Source organism: Amia ocellicauda, chromosome 7, assembly GCF_036373705.1.
Source record: "Amia ocellicauda isolate fAmiCal2 chromosome 7, fAmiCal2.hap1, whole genome shotgun sequence".
Taxonomy (NCBI): Eukaryota; Metazoa; Chordata; class Actinopteri; order Amiiformes; family Amiidae; genus Amia; species Amia ocellicauda.
In genome coordinates, this window is record NC_089856.1 from 15563009 (window position 1) to 15584165 (window position 21157).

The 21157-nt window shown below is 43.7% G+C and overlaps 1 protein-coding gene across 2 annotated transcripts; it reads left to right on the forward strand.

The window, feature by feature from the left end:
• The first annotated feature begins 43 nt into the window (after nucleotides 1-43).
• On the forward strand, nucleotides 44-21153 carry pold1 (polymerase (DNA directed), delta 1, catalytic subunit). 2 transcript variants are annotated; one of them, XM_066708702.1, is made up of 27 exons: nucleotides 44-189; nucleotides 1284-1509; nucleotides 1948-2061; nucleotides 2269-2409; nucleotides 2509-2634; nucleotides 2759-2927; nucleotides 3126-3234; nucleotides 5155-5284; nucleotides 5394-5560; nucleotides 5644-5748; nucleotides 5841-5981; nucleotides 6127-6237; nucleotides 13499-13690; nucleotides 13827-13915; nucleotides 14115-14231; nucleotides 14391-14504; nucleotides 14621-14768; nucleotides 16387-16482; nucleotides 18233-18370; nucleotides 18547-18722; nucleotides 18807-18959; nucleotides 19081-19183; nucleotides 19961-20093; nucleotides 20273-20386; nucleotides 20535-20587; nucleotides 20680-20777; nucleotides 20882-21153. In XM_066708702.1, the coding sequence occupies exons 2-27, from the start codon at nucleotides 1323-1325 to the stop codon at nucleotides 20976-20978; spliced, it is 3321 nt and encodes a 1106-aa protein (XP_066564799.1). In that variant the 5' UTR covers nucleotides 44-189; nucleotides 1284-1322; the 3' UTR covers nucleotides 20979-21153. The 2 variants fall into 2 exon arrangements, with proteins under 2 accessions (XP_066564799.1, XP_066564800.1); XM_066708703.1 differs by having other exon boundaries at nucleotides 50-189; nucleotides 1323-1509.
• Nucleotides 21154-21157: the final 4 nt, after the last annotated feature.

The following is a 21157-nucleotide window of genomic DNA, read 5'->3' on the forward strand; positions in this document are numbered from 1 at the left end:
TTCGGTGGTTTCCTGCTTCCTCTGCCAGGCCTACTTGGGCCAATCAGCGGCGCGGGTAACAGAGGGGGACGGTGTGAGAGGTCGCGGCGAGGCGGATACTGACAGACAGAGAAAGTTAGAGAGTTTGGCGGGAGATGAGAAGCGTTGAAGTGTCCTAAGCAGGTTTTTGGTTTCTTTCGAAAATACAAGGTAACAATTAACATAGCGTATGTCTTCTTGCCCCCCTCTGTTTAGATGCACACGATTGTATTTATGAGGAGCAGACACGATATCGGTTCGATTATATATCCAGTCTGTTTTATCGTTAATTATATGTTCACTGTCGTATTGGGAGTTCAGATTGATCAGTGTTGATCAATACTTCGGAGAATTTTGTAGACTGCTGTATTATTATTATTTATAATAATTATAATAATAATAAGTAGTAGTAATAGTTAGAGCGATATTCTCACTCATACAGTCACATTGATCATCCAACAGAATTGTTACTCGCATGGTTACTGTGGTGACTCATAGTTTTGGTGTCATAGTCAGTCTGATAGTTGTACGGATTTTACCAACAATAAAAGCAGGTGTGTGTGTAGTGTAGTGTAGTGTAGTGTAGTGTAGTGGTGCTATAATTGTTTATGTAACCTTTAGTCGCGGGGTTAGTGAGTATAAGTACCGGTGTCTGCGATGAAGATGATGTCTCTCCACACACCTCTCCCTCTCCTCTCTACCCCTGTCTCTCCTTCTCTTAGGTTGCCTCCACCCCCCCCTCCCGCAGTTACTCTACTCTGATCTTGTTTGAGGAGTGTATGCATGTTAACGCTGCTGTCTGTAGGTTTACTGTACAGTGCAGTGGGACCTCTTGACCACGGCTCTGTATACGATAAAGGGTATTCTGACTGCTGCCAATCATATTGTATCATATTGTTGCTATTGTTGATCGTGGAGTAGTGGAAGGTTGTGGGTTCAAATCCCAGGTGGGAAATGCTGTTTTACTCTTGAGCAAGGTACTTCATTTAGATTGCTCCAGTAAAATGCCCAGCTGTATAAATGGGTTCAAATGTAAGTCGCCCTGGATAAGAGTGTCTGCTAAATGACAAATAATGTAATAATTGTGTCACTGATGATAATGTCAGTAAATGTAATATTTAGGCCATAATAACAAGAATAATGATGAAAATGACATTTGTTACACAGCAAGATAGTAAAATGTTGATACCAATAGTACTAGGAATAATGATAATATGTAAAAATAATGACTTATAATAACTTACTGTATATATTCCTGTACCTAGGTATACACTGTAGCAGCTGTCCTATTCTCTGATTGGCAGATGGAATTTAGGCGGAGGAACGCTGTCCCTGTGGTGGGCGGAGCCTCTCAACCCAAGCGCTCCAGGGTGGGAGTGGACTGGGATGATGGCCCCTCTCAGTTTGAGGAGGAGCTGGCCTACATGGAGGAATCTGAGATGGCTGCGGAGTCAAGGGAGGGGCAGGCTGGGCATGATGTCATACCAGTGGGTGCGTCTGTCTGTACTGTCTCTCTCTCTCTCTCTGTACTGTACTGTGTGTGTGTGTCTGTACTGTGTGATTTTGTACTTTACATACATTTTTCTGCATTCCTCAGTTTCACTCTCTCATAAAAAAAATATTAAATCAATGACATATAAGGACAGCAGTGATGACATCAGAGGGTCCAGCTGAGCTGCAGGGTCTGCCTGCGCAGCTTTGTGAAGAGTGCCCCCTGTGGCCCTTCAGGCTGGGACAGGCCGCTACACTGCCACCATCTTGCCGCTAATGGGGCTATGTATCCCTCTCCCAGGACAACTTAGCTCGTCTGTGTCAGTCAGACGTATGAAACGGAAGAGAATGGGTGATATTCTGGGCAGATGTCTCCCTTATTTGTGCTGATCTGTTGCAATGTAGGAGAAAGTAAATCTATCTTTCTTTCTCTCTCAGGGAGCCTCTTCTCTGCGGATCTGAATCCTCGCTGGCCACGCCCATCTGCACCATCCCTGGACACAGAGACCTCCCCCCTCATCTTCCAGCAGATAGACCTGGACTATTATCTGGGTACCTGTCTCTGTCTGTCTGTCTGCCTGCCTTTATGTCTGTCCTCTCTCTCTTTGCCTATCCATCTGTCTCTCCTCTGTGTGTCTTTCCTCTCTGTTTGCTTGTCCTTTCTGTCTTTCTGTCCTTTCATTCCTCTATGTTCTCCGCCTGTCTTTGGGTTCTGTATTCGGTTCTGTGCTCACCCCCCTCTCTCTCTCTCTCTGTCAGGCTCTCCAGTGTCTGGTATGCCTGGAGCCAGTCAAGGCAGCGTTCCTGTTATCCGAATGTTTGGAATTACAGACGCTGGGAGTTCTGTGTGCTGTCACATTCACGGATTTGTTCCCTACTTCTACACTCCCGCCCCCCTTGGTGAGACTGACTGACGGACTGATACACTGTCGACCTGACTGACTGACAGACTGATACACTGACATTAAGTATTGACACCTCTCTCTCGCTCTCTCTCAGGTTTCTCTCCTGCTCACCTCAGTGATTTTCAGAAGGAGCTGAACGCGGTGGTTCTGAAGGACATGCGGTCCAACAAGGACAACCTGTCTGTCACTGTCCTTGCTGTGGACATCACACGCAGAGAGAGTGAGACACCGTCCTCTCCAGTGTCTCTGTATTACAGTATCCAGTAAACCTGTCTGTCAGTCATTGTGTTTGCTGTATTAATATCTCTCCCTCCTCTCTCTTGTCCTCCCTCACCTGTCTCCAGGTATGTACGGTTACCACGGCAACCGCCCCTGCGACTTCCTGCGCATTACCATGGCGACGCCCCGTCTGATCGCCCCGGCCAAGCGACTCCTGGAGCAGGGCTTCAGATTCGGGAGCTTTGCCCTGCAGAGCTACAGTCCCTATGAAGCAAACATTGACTTTGAGATACGGTGAGAGAGGTTTAATGTAGCCTACTGTACTGTGTGTGTCTGTACATTGTGTGACTGTACTGAACATTGTGCGACTGTACTGTGTATTTTTACTGTGTATATATGTTCTGTACTGTACTGTACTGTGTGTGTCTGTGCTGTATTGTCTGTACTTTACTGTACTGTGCTGTGCACTCTGAGTCTCTCGCTCTTTTGCAGATTCATGGTGGACAGTGGTGTTGTGGGCTGTAACTGGATTGAATTGCCGGGGGGGAAGTACAGAGTGAGGGAGGAACAACATGGAGCAGACACACAAACCCCCAGCAAGGTAGTTAGAGATGGGGAGGGGGAGGGAGATGGTGATGGTGTTTCTGTGCTTTATCTTCAGACAGGCTAATGTGAGATGCAACAACAAAAACAAATTTCTCTAGGTTGCAATGACAGAGAGACAGACAGATGGAGTCAGACAGTGTAGCAGAAAATGAGTAAATCATTAGTTAAGAAATACATTTAACCACAAGTTCCTTGGGGAGTGTAGATGGATAACAATCTTCAAGTCATGCTGATTGGACTTGAGTCTGACACAGCCACTAATAGACATTTACCTTTTTGTTCCTTAGCCACTCCAGTGTTGTTTTGGCTATGTGCTTTGGGTCATTGTCATACTGGAAGGTGTACTTAATGCCGCAGTTTTAGTTTTTGTGCAGAGGGCAGCAGGATTTCCTCAAGGACTTTGCTCAATTTATTTTCCCTTCAATCCTGACAAGTGCCACAGTCCCTGTTGATGAGAAACATTCTCATAACATGATCCATGATACACCAGTAGGGATGTTGTTCTTTGGGTGATGCACTGTGTCGGGTTTGTGCCAAATGTAACGCTTTACAGTTTTGCCAAAATGTTGCATTTCAGTTTTGTCACACCTCAAAACTTTTTGCCACATGGCTATAGAATCTTCTAAGTCTTTTGTTTTTTGTTTTGTTTTTTGCTGCATACTACTTCCACCAAACCATACAGGCCAGATTTGTGTAGTGCTTGGAATGTTGTCGTATGCACATTTTGACCAGTCTTGGACATAGAAGCCAGTAGCTCTTGCAAAGTTGCCATTGGCCTCTTGGTAGCCTCTCCAATCAGTCTCCTTGTTCAGTCATCCAGTTTGGAGTGATGGCATGATCTAGGCAGGGTCTTGGTGGTGCCATACACCTTCCACTTCTTAATAATCATTTTACTCAAAGGGATATTCTAGGGATTTGTTATTTTTTAAATCCATCCCCTGATCTGTGCCTTTCAACAACTTTGCCTCCGAGTTCTTCTGAAATCTCTTTGGTGCTCATGGTTGAGTCTTTGCTTTGAAATACACTTGGAAGTTGTAGGGTAGGATGTGCTGATGAATGGGGGGACAATATGGCACTCCACACCCTGGCCACACAGCACTCTACTATTCCAACTATTTGAACGCTTTGATAAAACAAAAACAAAAATATTAGAATTTTAGGCTTTGATGATTCATGACTTTCATGAAGGTGGGACTGATCAAAATTTTGTGATGGATCTTTCAACAACAATGTGTTCTGGTCACCTGTTCGAGACACAAGTACAACATGTATGACTGTGCATTGGAGAAGAAAACCTCCCCATTGGTTCAGCAGCGTGTCTCTGTACTACATGCTGGGTTTATTGTAGTTACTATTTGTGTGATCTAGCTAGAGTATGTGTGCTGGTTAGTGATCTCTAACTATGTGCAGCAGTACAGTAGCAACTATGGGACAGCTAGCTGAAGAATTAGGCTTTCCTGCATCATCCTGGGTTACACTTACTGTGAATAAAAATACACATCTTCAGATTTAGTAGTGAAGTCTCTGGGTGCTGTGCAGAAAACTATTGTAAATGGATTGCAACATGAAAAACAATTTGAATTAAAAATATTAATTATTGAAAGATATATTGCGGGGCACTTTATTAGTAATATTGTAATACAGGAGATGTTGATCAGCAGCAGCAAATCGGCCTTGTCCGATGTTGATCTTGAGCGTCTGTTACCAATCCAGCTGATCCTCTGCTGGAAACATGGTCTCTAAGAAAAAAGGCAGCTGGCGTGCACACCATGAGACAGAGTTTCTGCCCTAAAGTTCTGAAACATTGTTAAAAAAAAAAAAAAAAAAGTCTACAGTAATCAGAGAATTTGTGAATATTTTGTGGGGAGAAGAAAATAATGTTTTAAACAACCCCCATCCCCCTCTCTCTGTGTAGGTGTCTCTGTGTCAGTATGAGGTGGACGTGGGGTGGACAGACCTGATCAGTCACCCGGCCGAGGGGGAGTGGCAGAGAATCGCTCCCCTAAGAGTCCTAAGCTTTGACATTGAGTGTGCGGGAAGGAAAGGTGTGTATTGTACTGTACTGTATGTATCAAATTTAAAATTCTCTTAATTTACTGTAATGTCCACTCAGACAGTAATTTATCCATCTCTCCCTCTCCCTCTCACTCTCAGGAGTGTTTCCTGAGGCAGAGCGGGACCCGGTGATCCAGGTGGCATCAGTGGTGCAGCAGCAGGGTCAGCAGGAGCCGGCGGTGCGCAACGTGTTCACGCTTGGCTCCTGTGCACCCATCGTGGGCTCCCAGGTGCTCTGCTTCCAAAATGAGGCTGAGCTGCTCAAGGTAACCACAGAGAGGTGGGGGCTGACTGACTGACAGACTGATCCACTGACTGACTGACACCTCTCTCTCTCTCTCTCTCTCAGAGCTGGGCTGAGTTTGTGAGGACAGTAGATCCTGATATCATCACAGGATACAACATCCAGAACTTTGACCTGCCCTATCTACTGAACAGAGCCAGCACACTAAAGGTATGGTACTGTGTGTGTGTGTGTACTGTACTGTGTGTTTCTGTATTGTATTTTGTGTGTCCAGTTGGTCAGTCTCTGTCTCTCTCTGGCAGGTGTCTCTGTTCCCCTATCTTGGTCGGGTTCGAGGGATCCGCTCTGTCATCAAAGACTCCAGTTTCCAATCTAAGCAGATGGGCCGCAGGGAGAATAAAACTGTCAACATTGAGGGACGCGTGCAGCTGGACCTGCTGCAGGTACACTCATCTGGGCACCCACACTGAGACACTAACACCTTCACATACATACCTGGACACACACTAACTCACTTGTGTGCAGGTACACAAACTTGCCTGTATAGAGGTAAACTTACGTGTGTGTGTGTGTGTGTGTGTGGGGCAGGTGCTGCTGCGGGATTATAAGCTGCGCTCCTATACTCTGAACGCCGTGAGCTATCACTTCCTGCAGGAGCAGAAGGAGGACGTGCAGCACTCCATCATCACTGACCTGCAGGTACTATCCCTGTTTCTCTGTACTGTCTCTGTACTCTGTGTGCATTTCTCTGTGTGAGTCTGTCTGTCTGTCTGTCTCTGTGTGTGTCTCTCTCTCTCTGTCAGTAATACTGTATTGTTCTGTCAGTCCACCCGCTCCCTCTCTGTCCAGCCAGTCAATAGCCCCTTTCACACTGAAATACCAGCAAAATGCATGCAGCGTTTGCCTTAATTTTTCCTGTTGCACCCCCATTCATGCTGGCTTTGAATGCCAGGCCAATGCCGGCATGTACCCTTTCACACAGAAAACAGAGAATGCTGGCAAGAGCGTTGTAGCCTTGGGATCGACATGCAATGGAAGCATGTGGGTTCGGGAGAAAAGACACGGACCGATATTCTGGTCATGTTTATTTCGATCATTTCCCCGCTTTGCGATTTTCCTTCCATTGTGTTTCCTGGACTAAACAGGGCCCTGGTTCTTTTCGGTCTCACTACCAAGAACAAATAGTAAGGGAGGGAAATGAAAACGATATGTCAATCTAGGGTGAGTTTTCTCACTATGACCAAGTCCATCAGGTTGTATGGTTGTGTGTCACTGAACCCAGCGGTCACAGATCATTTGAACCAGTGAACTGAGTATGAGACTGGGTTCTCGGTTCATGCTTATTGATTCTTTATTGATTCTTTTAATCTAGTGCAGTCTGTATCTGGCCCCACACAGGAACGTGGACATGCACTTGATCTTGTTTTATCTTTTGGTTTGCCTGTTCTTAACTTAGAGATCTGTGACGCAGTGTTTTCTTATCATATGCCTGTATTATTTGAGATTGCACTTGCCTTTAATACAGTTGAACCTTGCGCTACTGCTCAGTCCTGTCACATTATTAACCCTTTCACTGCTGCTCAGTTTTCGTCCATTTTTAGTCAGAACTGTGCTATACCGGAGTCTATATGTAATGATTCAGAGGAGCTTATGGTTTATGGTTGCATTCCACCTGCCAAACTGTTATAGATACTGTGGCTCCATTAAAAATCAGGCAGCCTAAAATTAAATCTGAGCCATGGCTAAATGACGTGGCTCATGCTGTCAGACGCGATTGCCGTAGAGCTGAGCGCAAATGGAAAAAGGATCAACTGCATGTGTCGTTGCAAATGGTAAGGGATTGCTGGTGTCATTATCAGAAAACTGTGAAAGATGCTAAAAGAAAATATATTTCTGAAATTATTCTGTCAAATTTTAACAAGCCTCATGTTTTGTTTAAGACTATCGATTCAGTTCTTAATTTCACACAAACTGTTGGTGTTGATGCCTCTCCTGTTGTTTGTGAAAATTGTCTTCGCTTTTTTATTGATAAGGTCACTTCCACTAGGGCTCTTATTTTATCTTCTGCTTATGACACCTCAGTCTCTGTCCTCTGCTCTGCTGTCTTTGACAAGTTTTGAGCCTGTGACTTTGTTTGTGTTACAGGAGATTGTTGGTAACTTGAAGCCCTCAGGTTCTCCACATGATGTTGTTCCTCCTCGACTTTTTAAGGAGGTTTTTCACACTGTAGGGCCATCTGTTCTTGTTAGTTGTTAATAGCAGTCTGTCTTCAGTTGTGGTCCCTGGAAATTTTAAACATGCAGTAGTGCAACCCCTGATTAAAAAAACCTGGTCTGGATCCTGCAGATCACGTAAATTTTAGGCCTATTTCCAAATTACCTTTTCTTTCAAAAATTCTTGAGAAGATAGTTTGCAGTCAATTAATAGCCTTTCTGACAGACCACAATATTCTCAAAGTTTTCCAGTGCGGTTTTAAAACTACACAGCACAGAATCTGCTTTTAAAAGTTTTATTTATATCTTTTTAGCTACTGACTCTGGTGATTGTGTTATTATTGTGCTTCTTGATTTAACTGCTGCGTTTGACACTGTGGATCATGAAATTCTGATTTCTCGTTTGGAGCGGTGGGTGGGTATCAAGGGCATAGCGCTCGAATGGTTCAGGTCCTACTTGGATGGTCGGACTTTTTGTGTTAGCTGTGGTGACTTTGAGTCCTCCTCTGCTCCTCTCTTTTGTGGGGTCCCACAGGGCTCAGTTTTAGGCCCTCTTCTTTCTCATTATTTGCTCCTGCTTGGTTCAATAATCAGGAAGCATGGCATGTCATTTCACTGTTACGCGGACGATAGTCAGATTTATGTGCCTCTTAAAAAGACTGACACTGTCAGATCTTTACTCAAGTGTCTTGACGATCTAAAGGCCTGGATGTCTCTTAATTTTTTGAGTTTCAATGAGAAAAAGATTGAAGTGATGGTTTTTGGTGGCACCGCTGGGACCACTCCTGTTGATTTGGGTGTCCTTGGCCCAGTACAGCAAGCCAACTATTACTAACCTAGGAGTTAAAATCGACTCTGACCTTAAGCTTGAAAATCAGATTAGGGCATTCGTTAAATCAGGTTTTTTCCAATTGAGGCAACTGGCTAAAATAAAGCCATTTCTTCCAAGGCATCACTTAGAGACGGTAATCCACGCCTTTGTTACCACTCGGTTGGATTACTGTAATGCACTGTATGTGTGGGTTAGTGGGTCTTCTGTTGCTCGTCTGCAGATGGTACAAAATGCTGCAGCGCGTCTTTTAACTGGAGCACGTAAACACGAGCATATTTCTCAAATTTTAGCCTCGCTTCATTGGCTGCCTGTACATTTTTAAATTATTTTGTTTTGTTTTAAATCTTTAAATGGTCTGGCACCACCCTACATTTCGGCGCTATCACACCCTTATATACCCACCCGTTCTCTCAGGTCAGCTGATCAATTGCTACTGATTGTGCACAAAACAAAGCGTAAGCTCAGAGGGGATCGTGCCTTTGCTGTGGCAGCTCCTAAACTGAAGAATGATTTGCCTTTTGTTTATCTGACAGTCCCCATCATTGTCTTTTTTTAAAACATTTCTTAAAACCCACCTTTTTTCTTTGGCCTTTGACACTTGACATTGATATTTTGTTTATTTATTATGTTTATTTTGGTCTATTTTATGTGTATTTATATTTCTGTACAGCACTTTGGTCTACTTTGGTTGTTTTAAAGTGCTTTATAGGGCTGGGTGATATGACTTAAAAATAATATCTCGATATTTTTAGAAGTTTGGGCGCTATAAGATATATATATATCTCGATATTTCTTGTTTTTTCCAATCAAGCCACAAAATAAGACCAGAAACATTCAGACTACAAGTATTTCGTTAATCCTTCAGTAAGCAAAACTAACAAATACTACATGCAGGCTGTCATGGTAAATATATGCAGAGTGCAACACAATTACAGTGCAAGTGTTGTGTGATTACTATTACGTGTGTGATGTTGTTATGGGATTATATATATATATATATATTACACACAGTGAGGGGGAAAAAAGTATTTGATCCCCTGCTGATTTTGTACGTTTGCCCACTGACAAAGAAATGATCAGTCTATAATTTTAATGGTAGGTGTATTTTAACAGTGAGAGACAGAATAACAACAAAAAAATCCAGAAAAACGCATTTCAAAAAAGTTATAAATTGATTTTGCATGTTAATGAGGGAAATAAGTATTTGACCCCTTCGACTTAGTACTTGGTGGCAAAACCCTTGTTGGCAATCACAGAGGTCAGATGTTTCTTGCAGTTGGCCACCAGGTTTGCACACATCTCAGGAGGGATTTTATCCCACTCCTCTTTGCAGATCCTCTCCAAGTCATTAAGGTTTCGAAGCACACAGATTTTCTATGGGATTAAGGTCTGGAGACTGGCTAGGCCACTCCAGGACCTTAATGTGCTTCTTCTTGAGCCACTCCTTTGTTGCCTTGGCTGTGTGTTTTGGTTCATTGTCATGCTGGAATACCCATCCACGACCCATTTTCAATGCCCTGGCTGAGGGAAGGAGGTTCTCACCCAAGATTTGACGGTACATGGCCCCGTTCATCGTCCCTTTGATGCGGTGCAGTTGTCCTTTCCCCTTAGCAGAAAAACACCCCCAAAGCATAATGTTTCCACCTCCATGTTTGACGGTGGGGATGGTGTGCTTGGGGTCATTCCTCCTCCTCCAAACACGGCGAGTTGAGTTGATGCCAAAGAGCTCGATTTTGGTCTCATCTGACCACAACACTTTCACCCAGTTCTCTGAATCATTCAGATGTTCACTGGCAAACTTCAGATGGGCCTGTACATGTGCTTTCTTGAGCAGGGGGACCTTGTGGGCGCTGCAGGATTTCAGTCCTTCAAGGCATAGTGTGTTACCAATTGTTTTCTTGGTGACTATGGTCCCAGCTGCCTTGAGATTATTAACAAGATCTGACTGTTACATACATCTGACATTAACAAGAGACTGACAGTTATTTTGTGTTTCTTCCATTTGCGAATAATCACACCAACTGTTGTCACCTTCTCACCAAGCTGCTTGGCGATGGTCTTGTAGCCCATTCCAGCCTTGTGGAGGTCTACAATCTTGTCCCTGACATCCTTGGACAGCTCTTTGGTCTTGGCCATGGTGGAGAGTTTGGAATCTGATTGATTGATTGCTTCTGTGGACAGGTGTCTTTTATACAGGTAATGAGCTGAGATTAGGAGCACTCTCTTAAAGGGAGTGCTCCTAATCTCAGCTCGTTACCTGTATAAAAGACACCTGGGAGCCAGAAATCTTGCTGATTTGATAGGGGATCAAATACTTATTTCTCTCATTAACATACAAATCAATTTATAACTTTTTTGAAATGCATTTTTCTGGATTTTTTTGTTGTTATTCTGTCTCTCACTGTTAAAATACACCTACCATTTAAATTATAGACTGATTATTTCTTTGTCAGTGGGTAAACGTACAAAATCAGCAGGGGATCAAATACTTTTTTCCCTCACTGTGTGTATATATACATATATATATATATATATATATATATATATATATATATATATATATATATATATATATATAAAAAATAGCTGGCGTTACAATAGTTTTAATGAATCTTAAATGCTGGGTGCCTTATCCCAGAGATTTTATATAGAACAATTATCCAGTCAAGGAAGGATGGACAGCAGCTTCCGTCTAAAAACAGTCCATATTCACCAATGTCTCAAAAATTATTTATTAGAGAAAAAGTGAACATTAATGCTTACGTGTTTCGACTTATCTTCCTCAAAGCACATATATAAATATACACATTATGATTTACTGTCATATAACAACAATAACACAAGTAATAGTAATCACGCAACACATGCGCTGTAATGGTATAGATTCAAGTAGATTTAGCACAGCCGGGTTTATAGTGTCGCATTTAACATCTGTTAGACAGGGACATTTCTTCAATGACTGTCGCGTCTCGATTCTACTTACCGGTAAAGCACGTTGTTAATACAAAATAGTTATAATAATAATAATAATACAACTGTTGAACCACTTCACCATCTTAATAAAAAGAAAATGATACTTTCTGCATTTGTTTGCATTGCTTTCCAATTTATTAAAATGCAAACAAAGGTTATTATTAATTTTATACACTCACCTAAAGGATTATTAGGAACACCTGTTCAATTTCTCATTAATGCAATTATCTAACCAACCAATCACATGGCAGTTGCTTCAATGCATTTAGGGGTGTGGTCCTGGTCAAGACAATCTCCTGAACTCCAAACTGAATGTCTGAATGGGGAAGAAAGGTGATTTAAAGCAATTTTGAGCGTGGCATGGTTGTTGGTGCCAGATGGGACGGTCTGAGTATTTCACAATCTGCTCAGTTACTGGGATTTTCACGCACAACCATTTCTAGGGTTTACAAAGAATGGTGTGAAAAGGGAAAAACATCCAGTATGCGGCAGTCCTGTGGGCGAAAATGCCTTGTTGATGCTAGAGGTCAGAGGAGAATGGGCCGACTGATTCAAGCTGATAGAAGAGCAACTTTGACTGAAATAACCACTCGTTACAACCGAGGTATGCAGCAAAGCATTTGTGAAGCCACAACACGTACAACCTTGAGGCGGATGGGCTACAACAGCAGAAGACCCCACCGGGTACCACTCATCTCCACTACAAATAGGAAAAAGAGGCTACAATTTGCACAAGCTCACCAAAATTGGACAGTTGAAGACTGGAAAAATGTTGCCTGGTCTGATGAGTCTCGATTTCTGTTGAGACATTCAGATGGTAGTCAGAATTTGGCGTAAACAGAATGAGAACATGGATCCATCATGCCTTGTTACCACTGTGCAGGCTGGTGGTGGTGGTGTAATGGTGGGGGGGATGTTTTCTTGGCACACTTTAGGCCCCTTAGTGCCAATTGGGCATCGTTTAAATGCCACGGCCTACCTGAGCATTGTTTCTGACCATGTCCATCCCTTTATGACCACCATGTACCCATCCTCTGATGGCTACTTCCAGCAGGATAATGCACCATGTCACAAAGGTCGAATCATTTCAAATTGGTTTCTTGAACATGACAATGAGTTCACTGTACTAAAATGGCCCCCAAAGTCACCAGATCTCAACCCAATAGAGCATCTTTGGGATGTGGTGGAACGGGAGCTTCGTGCCCTGGATGTGCATCCCACAAATCTCCATCAACTGCTAGATGCTATCCTATCAATATGGGCCAACATTTTCTAAAGAATGCTTTCAGCACCTTGTTGAATCAATGCCACATAGAATTAAGGCAGTTCTGAAGGCGAAAGGGGGTCAAACACAGTATTAGTATGGTGTTCCTAATAATCCTTTAGGTGAGTGTACAAATGATATCAATCTATTAGCGGGGGTGGGGGGTGCCTGCAGATCGAGTTTAGCTCGGCAACGAGAGCGGGGCGCAACGTGTGCGCTTCAGCATTAAAGTATCTCTTGGTTATATTGGTTATTCTGTGTCAGTTCACTCTCCTCCATGTCTGTTTGTGTTTCTGATGCACATTTGTACCTGCATCCAGCACTTGTGGAAGAACCGGGAATAACGCAAAGCGTCCAAATGACGTAAAATAGTGCTGTAAAGATTGCAATTTGCGACACCATGATATAAACGATATAGCATAATATTAAACGATAGACGTTTTTCTATCGTCATACGATATATATCGTCATATCGCACAGCCTTAGTGCTTTATAAATAAAGTTTGATTGATTGATTGATGGTTGCTTAAGGAGAGGCATTGCGTGGGGTCTTGGCGTATACTGCAGCAAAGTTAAATCAACTAAAATAAACAGAATGCTGTTAAACAAACATAAGTTTGTGTGAATGGGACTATTGTTACTGTACTGTATGGTATTCAATCTCCCTCCCTGTCCCAGAATGGCAATGACCAGACCCGCCGGCGCCTGGCGGTGTACTGCCTGAAGGACGCCTTCCTGCCGCTCCGCCTGCTGCAGAAGCTCATGTGTGTGGTGAACTACGTGGAGATGGCGCGTGTCACGGGCGTCCCTCTGGCCTACCTGCTCAATCGTGGACAGCAGATCAAGGTCGTGTCTCAGCTGCTGCGGCAGGTGAGCCCCATATCCACCTGACTCGCCTGCAGTGGTAGCTACAGTACAGTGCTGTGCAGATACACAGTACAGTTTAACAGAGTTGAATCGGTGTGTGGTCTGTTGCTAAGGATCTGCCTCCTTTGTGTTTTACTAGGCGATGAAGCAGGGGCTGGTGATGCCGGTGGTGAAGACGGAGGGGGGTGAGGATTATACTGGGGCCACCGTCATCGAGCCGGAGAAAGGGTCAGTGTATGTCTCTCTGTCTGTGTCTCTCTCTGTCTCTATTTGTGTGTGCGTGTGTGAGAGAGTGAGAGAATGTGAGTCTTCCTATGTGTGTATGTAATAATCAGTGTGTATATGATAGTGAATGTATGCGTGCAGAGGCTATTTTAACACTCTCTCACTCCTCTCTTCCCTCTTGCCTGCTTGTTCATTCCTGCAGCTACTACAGCATTCCCATCACCACCCTGGACTTCTCCTCCCTGTATCCCTCCATCATGATGGCACACAACCTGTGCTACACTACTCTGCTGCAACCAGGAGCGACGGAGCGCCTTGGGTAAGAGAGGGAGGTGGAAGGAGGGAGGGAGAGAGGGTGGGAGAGGGAAAAGGGGAGGTTGAACTTTAGACAGAAAGCGATGGATTAACTTGCACTAAATTGAGATTCAATTACAAACAGTACCAAAAATATTTTCATCTTTCTCTCTGCCCCTCTCAGTCTGTCCTCTGAGGACTTCATTAAGACACCTACAGGAGATCACTTTGTTAAGAGCTCAGTGAGGAAGGGGCTCCTGCCTGAAATCCTGGAGAACCTGCTGTCAGCAAGGAAGAAGTGAGACTGTGTGTCTACTGTACTGTACTGTACTGTGTGTGTGTGCGTGCCTCTCTCTGTGTACTCTGTGTGTCTGTACTGATGTTTGTACTGTACTGTACTGATAACTCTCTCAGGGCGAAGGCGGAGCTGAAGCGCGAGACCGACCCATTCAAGCAGCAGGTTCTGGACGGGAGGCAGCTGGCCCTGAAGATCAGTGCTAACTCTGTGTATGGCTTCACTGGGGCCCAGGTGGGCAAGCTGCCCTGCCTGGAGATCTCCCAGGTAACCAGTGTGCCAGTCACTCAGAGTGCCAATCAGTCTGTCAGTGTATTCTATATAAGCACCTGGTTTATTGCTTTATTGGCATGACCAGAATAAAGTATTGCCAAAGCAATGGTGACAGAACAAACCGTTTCAAAACATTATACATTTTCACTTGGTCAACAATTAACAGATTAATGTAAAATTAAACAATAATCAGAGAAATGTTAAATTAAAACTGATAATAATACTTAGGTGTAGCATAGGTGTCATTGCTGTGTCCAGGAGTGTCCCCTGTGTGAGTGGACTGAGTGTCCACTCCATCCCTCAGGCTGTGGCAGGCAGCTGTATACTGGGCTGCCAGTAATATGCAGTTGGTCTCCTCTCCTGGGTCTGGGACTTTCTCAGAGTCTGGCAGATCTTGAAATTTCTTATATAGCTCAGTTATCTTGGGGAAAAATTGTGCAGCTCTGTCTCGACCTCTTGGACTTGGCAGTGGCAGCACAGCCGGTCCTCTCTGGGCAGCCAGGTCTGTCTGTACCAGCCCATCTCGATGTCCAGGCTGTGCTCACTGAGTCTGTATTGATCAGGATCCTTTTGTGTTTTTCTTTTGTTATTAAACTCGGGTATTCTGCCAATGTGTAGTGTATTTTTAGGGCCTGATAGCACTGTAGTTTACTTTGTGCTTCTGTGTGTGTTTCCCAATGGGTGATGTAGTTTTCATTGTGCTGTGTGATAATTTGGTTGACTCGGATTGTGTGTGTTTGTTTGTGCTGTCCTGAGGCTGGTCGGTGTCAGTGTGAGTTAGGGCAGCCTCTGGACCAGCTGGCTGAAGGGGCTCCTCTCTGGATTCAGTTATTGGCATTGCAAGGCCTTGTGGTGGTAGGAGTGTGGATCGCTGTTTTTTAAATGGAGCCTGAATTTAATTGCTCTTTTTAGTATTTTAATTAATAATGGATATTGGCCAAATTCTGCCCTGCATGCATTGTTTGATGTTTTTCTTTGAACCTGTAGAATATTTTTGCAGAACTCTGCATGCAGGGTTTCTGTGGGGTGTTTGTCCCAATGAGCTTCCTGTTGAGCTGAGTGTGAGGCCTAGGGAGGTGTAGTGGGTGCAGTGTTCACTGGTGCTGTTCCCCAAAGTGAAGTGGTACCTACTTCCCTGAGGCCTGGTCTTTTTCTGGAATATCATTGTAATTGTTTTTCTTCATGTTTACTGCTAGGGCCCAGGTCTGACAGTACTGCTCTAGCAGGAATAGGTTCTGCTGAAGCCCCTGTTCTGTGGGTGACAGCAGGACCAGGTCATCTGCGTAGAGCAGGAATTTTACTTCTGTGTCATGTAGGGTGAGGCCAGTGGCTGCAGACCGCTCCAATATTGTGGCCAACTCATTGATGTAAATATTAAGTAGCGTTGGGCTTAGACTGCAGCCCTGCCTCACTCCACGCCCCTGAGTGAAGAACTCTGTTCTTTTGTGCCCAATTTTAGCTCTGCATTCATTTCCTGTATACATTAATTTAATTATGTCGTATACTTTACGCTTTTCATTTTTCAAATGCTTTTTTTAAGTGTATGAAACAAGCAAATATTTTATTTTATTTTGGTGGACGTGTTTGTTTATTATTTCTCTCTCTCCCTCAGAGTGTCACAGGGTTTGGCAGACAGATGATAGAGAAGACCAAGCAGCTGGTGGAGTCCAAATACACAGTCGCCAACGGTTACCAGGGCGACGCCAAGGTTAGGGCATGACCTCTGCCCCTTGTCTCTCTACACTTCCTGTCTCTCTCTCTTTAGCAAAGGAGCAGTATATTTTTCTCGTACAATACTCTAAATACAATCAGTGTAAATTATCAATATTGTCATTATCTTGCAAAAACTCTCAAATATAGAATTACCAATTTTCTGCTACATATAATATTATTCCACTACATCTTGCAAATCAGCCGTTTTCAAAGCCGGGCTGTGGGACTCTGTGTGATGTCACACACAACTCTCTGCGGCCTCCTTGGTGTGTTTGCATGGGCGTTCTGAGACTTTCCTCACCACTGGCGGACACTTGAATAGCCTCTGCTGAGATCTGTGTGGCAGAGCCCTTCTATGTGTCCTCTGGGTGTGGCAGTGTCAGTAGGGAAATTGAGCATTCAATGCTTGCTTGTTCTGGTCAGGAATGCCACTGCCAGGCAACAGACCACTGTGCAGATGGCTGTATTCTACACAGACCCTGTAAAACCTATATATCACAAGAAACATAAGACATTAATGTTTTTCATTATTTCAATCATTAATGTATTTTTGGAATGAATACAAAAATGTGCATCAGCAAAGAAACATATGTTATGTAGACGGCATTTTGTATCAAAATGCTTGTTTTCAAAATTAACCAGGCTTATAAACACTTAAAAAATAAAATTTTATATATATATATATATATATATATATATATATATATATATACCAATCCACTGCATGCTCTTTTTAGAATAGAACACAGATGTTTACAAATAACTATTCAAGAGATATCAGTTTTGCAAGCAGCACACCTATCTGGATGCTTGTCAGAACTACACAGTACAAACAAAAACTTCAAACTTCAAACACATTTGCTTCATTGTTCCTATAGCATATGTTATAATATGTTAATGTTTATTGCCTAGTGAAAAAAATTAAAATAATTTTAAAGAGAATATGAAGTGTTGAGGATCTTCAGATTTGCTTATTGTTACTACCAATACAAATTAATAATAATAATAATAATAATAATAATAATAATAATAATATTATTATTATTATTATTATTATTATTATTATTATTATTATTATTATTATTATTATTATTAATACATTCATTTACATTCCCGTACTTTTCATTCATTTCAAGCACGTATGTTTGACTTGTTCATGTGTTCTTTAATCTTTGCTGAGAAATAGTCAGGTCAGGACTTCTAACCACTTGTTTATTTCTTAATCTTAGCTGTTTTCTGTTTTGGCAATTCTGTAATTTGGGTCAAAAAGGGGATTCAGAAATTTTGGTAGACCAGCTGAATTAAACTAGAAACATCTTCATATGCACCGTCACCTCCCCTCGCATCTACATCCATCTCATCATCATCTGCCTCTCACTCTTCCAAATCCCGGTGTACAATACTGAACAATTTGCCCAATTAAAAGTCTCATCTGTCTCAACGTTACTCGTTTGACTCCCTTAAAATCACATTCTCAATATCTGCCATATTTCATATCTCTAGATTATCTTTTTCACAATACAAAAAAATCTGTTTTAAAGTCTTTATTGGTTAATATTAACAACACACACCTCTGCTATTGGTTAAGGCAGTTTGTAGCTATGTAAAATAGTACAATAAAAACTTTTTTCGGGCTAATGTGTGGGCGGCATTTACACTCTTTGTCCTTTAACCTGTTGGCTCTCTCCCTCTTCATCCCTTCGTTCTCCCTCTCTGTATTAACCAGTCTGTCTCCCTGTGCTCAGGTGATCTATGGGGACACGGACTCTGTGATGGTGCGGCTGGGGGTCAGTGAAGTGCGGGAGGCCATGGCTCTGGGCAGGGAGGCAGCGGAATGGGTCTCCAGCCACTTCACCCCTCCCATTAAACTGGAGTTTGAGAAGGTGGGACATGAGCCTTGGGGTGGGGGGGGGGGGGGCTGTCTGAATGGTTGGTCAGTGTGTATTGTACCCACTCCCCCTACTGCCCCCTCTCCACAGCTTTTCCCAGTAAATCCAGTAACATTCTGGAACTAACACAACAGCTTATTAACCCCGCTCTTTCTCTTTCTTTCTCTAAGGTTTATTACCCGTACCTCCTGATCAATAAGAAGCGCTACGCTGGTCTGTACTTCTCCTCGAACCCGGACACCCACGATAAGATGGATTGTAAGGGTATAGAGACAGTGCGCAGGGACAACTGCCCCCTGGTGGCCAACCTGATCAACTCCTGTCTGCAGAGTATCCTCATAGACAGGTATTGCACTGTGTGTGTTTGTGCTGTACTGTACTGTACTGTGTCTGTACCGTACTGTATTAACCCTCTCCCCCCCCCTCTCAGGGACCCTCAGGGTGCAGTGACCCATGCCCAGGAGGTGATCAGTGACCTGCTGTGTAATCGCATTGACATCTCCCAGCTAGTCATCACCAAGGAGCTGACCCGCGCAGCCGGGGAGTATGCAGGGAAGCAGGCACACGTGGAGCTGGCAGAGAGGTCCGCCATGCGCCCCCCCCATCCGCCCTACTCACTGTATCCCCCCTGTTCACTGCAACCCCCTGCTCCCAATACTGTGTGTCTCAGTCACCTAATGTTTCTGTATTTCTCTCTCTCTCAGGATGAGGAAGAGGGACGCAGGCAGTGCCCCTAACCTGGGAGACCGTGTTCCCTATGTCATCATCAGAGCCACCAAGGGTGCCGCGGCCTACATGAAGTCAGAGGTCAGGGACCAGACCGCACTGTGTGCGTCTCTCCTCTCTCTCTCTCTCTCTCTCTCTCTCTCATTCTTTATTCCGGCAGCTGCATGGGAACCTGATCTGAGTTTCCTCAGACAGCCTCAACAATTACCTTTGGTATTTTATTGGTTGTGTACAAGACAGAGAAGACAGTTCTTTCCTTCTTGATTGGAGCAAACAAGCTTACTAAGCAAATTGTAATTCATTAACAAGAGACATTTAAATGACTTACTACATAGATTTTATGAATGAATACCCTCTTGGTCAAGGATGTTAACACAGCATGTTTAGTTAAACAACAAGATGCAGGGCAACAACAGAATGCAGAGCCTTGGAGATAAGATAACTATATTTGAAATGATAGAAAGAATCTATACTGTTGAGAAGGCTGTCAGCCCTTGTCAGCTCCAAAGAGTAACCGAGAAATAGTCTAGCTTTAAAACTCTAGGAATGTGAAATGTATCTAGAAATTTGAAACTTAGTTCTTCACTCACTCTCTCTCAAATTCAAATGAGCTTTAAATAAATAAGCCAAATAATTCAGTGCTGCAGGCAGGGCATTCTGTCCCTTGGGCTGTGGTAGGTGTCTTCCCCACTGTCCCTCACTAATTTTTGTGACACAATATATTTTCTCCAGTTTTCAGTATTTTTTAGATTTGTGTTGGTGTGTCTCTCTCTGCTCTTCTGTTTGTCAGAATGAATGTACTGCAGTGTCCAGTCCACCAGTCAGTATGTATATTAACCCCTCACCCCACTCTCTCAGGACCCTATCTATGTGCTGGAGAATAACATCCCAATAGACACGCAGTACTACCTGGAGCAGCAGCTTTCCAAGCCTCTACTGCGCATCTTTGAGCCCATCCTGGGGGAGAGCCGCGCCGAGAGTGTCCTACTGAGTGAGCCCTACTTACTACTGTGCTACTACACTGTTACAGCAGCTCTACTCCTGTACTACTGCTACATTTACTACTGTGCTACTACTGCTCTTTCTACTGTGAAGTCAGTGTCTGTACTGTATTTGCATCTCTTAACTATGTCTCCCCATCCCTCTCTCTCTCTCGCTCTCTCTGTGCAGAGGGGGAGCACACTCGCTGTAAGACAGTGCTGACGTCCAGGGTAGGGGGGCTGTCGGCCTTCACTCAGAAGAGGAGCACATGCATCGGCTGCAAGAGCGTCCTGAATAGCAACTGTGAGCACCCATCCCCTCCTCCGCCAGCAATGACACCCATAATAACACCTATGATAATAATCATAGTGATAATGACATTGATAATAATTTTGTGACAGCAAGCAGAAGAATGAAGAGTCTGTGATCTAATATAATCTCTCTCTCTCAGCGGCTGTATGTGATTTTTGCAAGAGCAAAGAGTCTGAACTGTACCAGAAAGAGGTGAGAGACTGTCTGTACTGCACTGTGTGTGTCTACTGCAATGTGTGTTGATACTGTACTGTGTGTGTCATTACTGTGTTCCTGTTGTTCAGGTGAGTCACTTGAGCACACTGGAGGAGCGCTTCTCTCGGCTTTGGACGCAGTGTCAGCGTTGCCAGGGCTCCCTGCACGAGGATGTGCTGTGCACCAGGTACTGTAGTGTCCAGTCAGTCAGTCAGTGTTAATGTACTGTAGTGTCCAGTCAATCAGTGTTGCTGTACTATAGTGTTCTCTCTCTCCCTCCCTACCTCTCAGTCGAGACTGTCCGATCTTCTACATGAGGAAGAAAGTACAGAAGGACCTTGACGACCAGGACCGCCTGATAAAGAGGTTTGGTGCCCCCTGCTGGTGACCCAAGGAACTGAGCTGAACAACCAGAGACCAGGGAGGAGAGAGAGACAGGGAGGACTGAAAGAGTGGGCCTGCGACTTTCTCCCTGTCTCTCTGGTGTTTGTGAAATACTTATTTTTCTAAGAATTTTGTTTATTCTGTATTTTTTTGTAGAACATTAATAAACTTTGTTTTGTATAT